The 3,209-nt window shown below is 45.3% G+C and overlaps 1 protein-coding gene and 1 long non-coding RNA gene across 8 annotated transcripts in view; one reads left to right on the forward strand and one right to left on the reverse strand.

The window, feature by feature from the left end:
• LOC117947930 overlaps positions 1-2,114 on the reverse strand; it is a 17,578-nt gene extending 15,464 nt beyond the window's left edge. The window contains exon 1 of the long non-coding RNA XR_004657360.1: positions 2,104-2,114. This is a non-coding gene — a long non-coding RNA (uncharacterized LOC117947930). The remainder of the gene's footprint in view (positions 1-2,103) is intronic.
• The window catches only part of plekhg5b (pleckstrin homology domain containing, family G (with RhoGef domain) member 5b), an 83,209-nt gene that overhangs the window by 43,798 nt on the left and 36,202 nt on the right, over positions 1-3,209 (forward strand). Inside the window, exon 2 of one of the 7 annotated variants that reach the window (XM_034877281.1) lies at positions 2,646-2,881. The exons of the other annotated variants lie outside the window; for them this stretch is intronic. Coding sequence (XP_034733172.1) covers positions 2,789-2,881 — 93 coding nt within the window. The 5' untranslated portion in view covers positions 2,646-2,788. The remainder of the gene's footprint in view (positions 1-2,645; positions 2,882-3,209) is intronic. 7 annotated transcript variants of the gene reach the window in all.

A 3,209-nucleotide genomic window follows, 5' to 3' on the forward strand; every position in this document is an offset into this window, starting at 1 on the left:
TGTGTGTGTGTGTGTGTGTGTGTGTGTGTGTGTGTGTGTGTGTGTGTGTGTGTGTGTGTGTGTGTGTTCGTTCATCTACAGTCAAACCTCTCCACTAATCCGGCCAGACACACGTGACACACATTCGTGTGACACATGTTGTATTGCATCAATCATACGCTCAGTACGAGGCAGGCATGGCCTCCTGTCAGCTGTCCTGCACGCTCCCATTCCCTTACAGCCAGTTTCACTCTCGTGCTCCTCTGCGTTCTAGGAAAACTGATCCAAGTCCGGTCGTCCTCGTACCCAAGTATCAATCATCCCTCTCATTGATAGGAATGTTAAGCATCGCAAATGTCCTTGTTGCACATATCCCGAGCTGAAGTTATTTTAGGGTAATATTTTTTCAGGTATCTGTCTTTGATGTTTGAGTTTTTTACCATTTGGTGCTTTTTTAGCCTTTTCTTCGCCCAGTGATGCACTCGTTTGTCTTGGCTAAAGCGTCAGATATTTTCAGCTGGAATGTGAACGCCCCCACCTGATAGTGAGGAAGGCCTACCTTTCTTAGCTATTGTCTAAATATGGCATCTGATTTGCTCGTATTTCTGTGGCCAGGCTGCCTGTCTCCACACCTCGTGGCAAACATAGCACCTCTGTGCGATGGGACGCGCGTTGACTTCAGAGAGGCATATGTAGGCGATGTTGTAACAGATTTCTGTGACTTGTCTGCTTCTGCCCTGAAGCAGTCTCTTTGGCAGCATGGTCCCCAGGCTGTAAATCAAGCTCAGGGACTCAGTCGGGGTGAGACACTTTACTCCCCTGTATGTGCAACTTGTCATATGTCATCAACTGCAACGATTGAGAAATGACCTGAGTTTTCACACTGTGTCCATTATCCTCCTTTACTGTAATTACTCCGTGAGCACAAGACTGAACAAGACCTCCAGTTTGTTTAAAGAACACACCACTTGTTCCAGACAAGGGGTTTCACAGAATAGTCAACTATTTGAATAATTAAAGCTGCAAGCCGCGTTGGACGGGCCCTCACCTCTCTGCGCGCGTCGTGGGTTACAGGCGGTCTCTGCTCCTTTATGAACGTGCATTTGCGCGGCACTCAGACACTACAAGTTGTCACCGATGAAAAAGGAACTCCCTGGTAAGTTCATTGATACCTCACACAAGACTCTGCGTCATACAGTTCATTAGCTGTGAAAAGGGGTGTGGCTAAAGCGTAGGGGGCGGGCCTAACCATGACCAATGAAAACGGGAACTCTCTGTTGAGTTCAATGATGCCTCACAAAATAGTGTACAAGAAACGAGTCATAAGTTATTAAAGGTGGCGTGGCTTACGCAAATGGGGCGGAGCAAATCATCACCAATGATAAGGGAACTCTATGCTTAGTTCAATGATACTTCACACAAGACTCTACTTTAAAAGGTTGTAAAGTCCTAAAAGGGGCGCGACCTGAGTACATGGGCATGTTTAAAGTATAGAGGCCGGCTCAGTATCACAAGTAGACCACATCATTTGGATGATGTTTGTCATTTTAGGCTGATTTCCTGATTACCCAAAGGGGCCACGCCCACACCGTTTGACGGAAAGTTAAAGGTATCTCAACAACTATTTGCACAACGTTTTATACAGACATATATGGCTCGTCGAAGAGGAATCCTACTGACTCTGGTGATCCCCTGATTTGTCCTTTAGAGCCATCATCATTAAATGTGTCCAACATTTAACGACCAAATACCTGCAGAGCAAATGGTATTCCAATTAGTCTCAGCTATACGTTGTGTTTATTAGCAAATGTCAGCAACTCTAATCTCACATGGTAAACATACCTGATAAACATTACCATGTTAGTATTGTGCATTGTGTGCATTGAAGCACATGCCGCTAGGTGCCGAAGTACAGTCTGTCTACAGTCCAGAGCTACGGAGCTACTGACATGGCTGTAGATCTTATTTTGATAGATTTGGCCATTATTCCTACCAGTAATAACATTTGAATGGTCTGACTGCTGTCTGCATTTCTTGCCATATAACACACATTGTGGTAGTGGTGCCACCGTGTTCCCAGATGTCAGCAACTACTTTTCTATTTTTACACTGTTGTGCAGTGACTTTGGGGAGTATTTCTCACTGAATTCTCTCATGATAATTCCAGTGTATTACGTCGACTATGAGAATTAGGACACAAGTTGTAATACACTGGAATTATCCTAGAATGCAGTCGTGTGTACTGGAGGAAAGCCTGTCACAGTAAACAAGGCCATTCTCTCAGTCTCTTTCTATTTAAAACCTCTCTCTGGTTGGTTGCTGGCTCTGTCTGGATATAACGACCCTGGGTGCATGAGGGATAGGGAGGAGTCAGTGCTGGTGGTGGCAGAGGAGAGGAGAGGAGAGGAGAAGACCCTGGACTGTGGCGCTCGTAGCCAGGCTATTTAATCTTCGCAAGACCATCAGATGGCTTTGACAGAGCACAGGCAACAATTAGACATCAAGATTAGGGGGGCCGTGTACTTCTGAATAGCTTCTGGATGAACCTTTTTTTTTCTTCTTTTTCTTCTTCCTTCCTGCCTTGGGTTTATATCTTTACTGGGACTCCTCACCCTCCCATAGCCTTATCCCTCCTTCTGTCCCTCCCTCCTTCTGTCTTCCTCCAGCCCTGCAACCTGCTTCCTTTAAAGTCTGCGATTATACCTGGCTGACATTGAGAGGAGTGGATTAATAAGGCAGCTCGTAAGTGTGGCTTTTACGTGTGGGACAGTGCAGAGTGAATAAGCGAGCCAGCACAGTGGCAAATTGGATGCTTATTAGGTTCTGGGTGCCTGCTGGCATGAATATGGAGCTGGATTGCAGGACTGGGGGAGACTTGTGCTCCGATCTGCAAACTACAACGGTAGAGTAACAGGAGTGGAGACGGAGAGAGTCATTTGTATTGTAATCTGAGTTACTGGATTGTACTTGAACTCTGTTATGTATAGCTAGAGCATGTGGCAATATATGTATATATATTTATTTAATATAGTTACTTCACAGGCCTATATAACAGTGGTTTTATTGAAGGGATGACGTCTTATCTTTTGCATGTCTATAGTTGTTGTGTTTACATAAAAGCGGGACTCAAACCCCTGTTGTGCACACATTCACAAACACGCTCATGCACACACACACACACACACACACACACACACACACACACACACACACACACACACACACACACA

This window comes from Etheostoma cragini, chromosome 7 (assembly GCF_013103735.1).
Source record: "Etheostoma cragini isolate CJK2018 chromosome 7, CSU_Ecrag_1.0, whole genome shotgun sequence".
Classification (NCBI taxonomy): Eukaryota; Metazoa; Chordata; class Actinopteri; order Perciformes; family Percidae; genus Etheostoma; species Etheostoma cragini.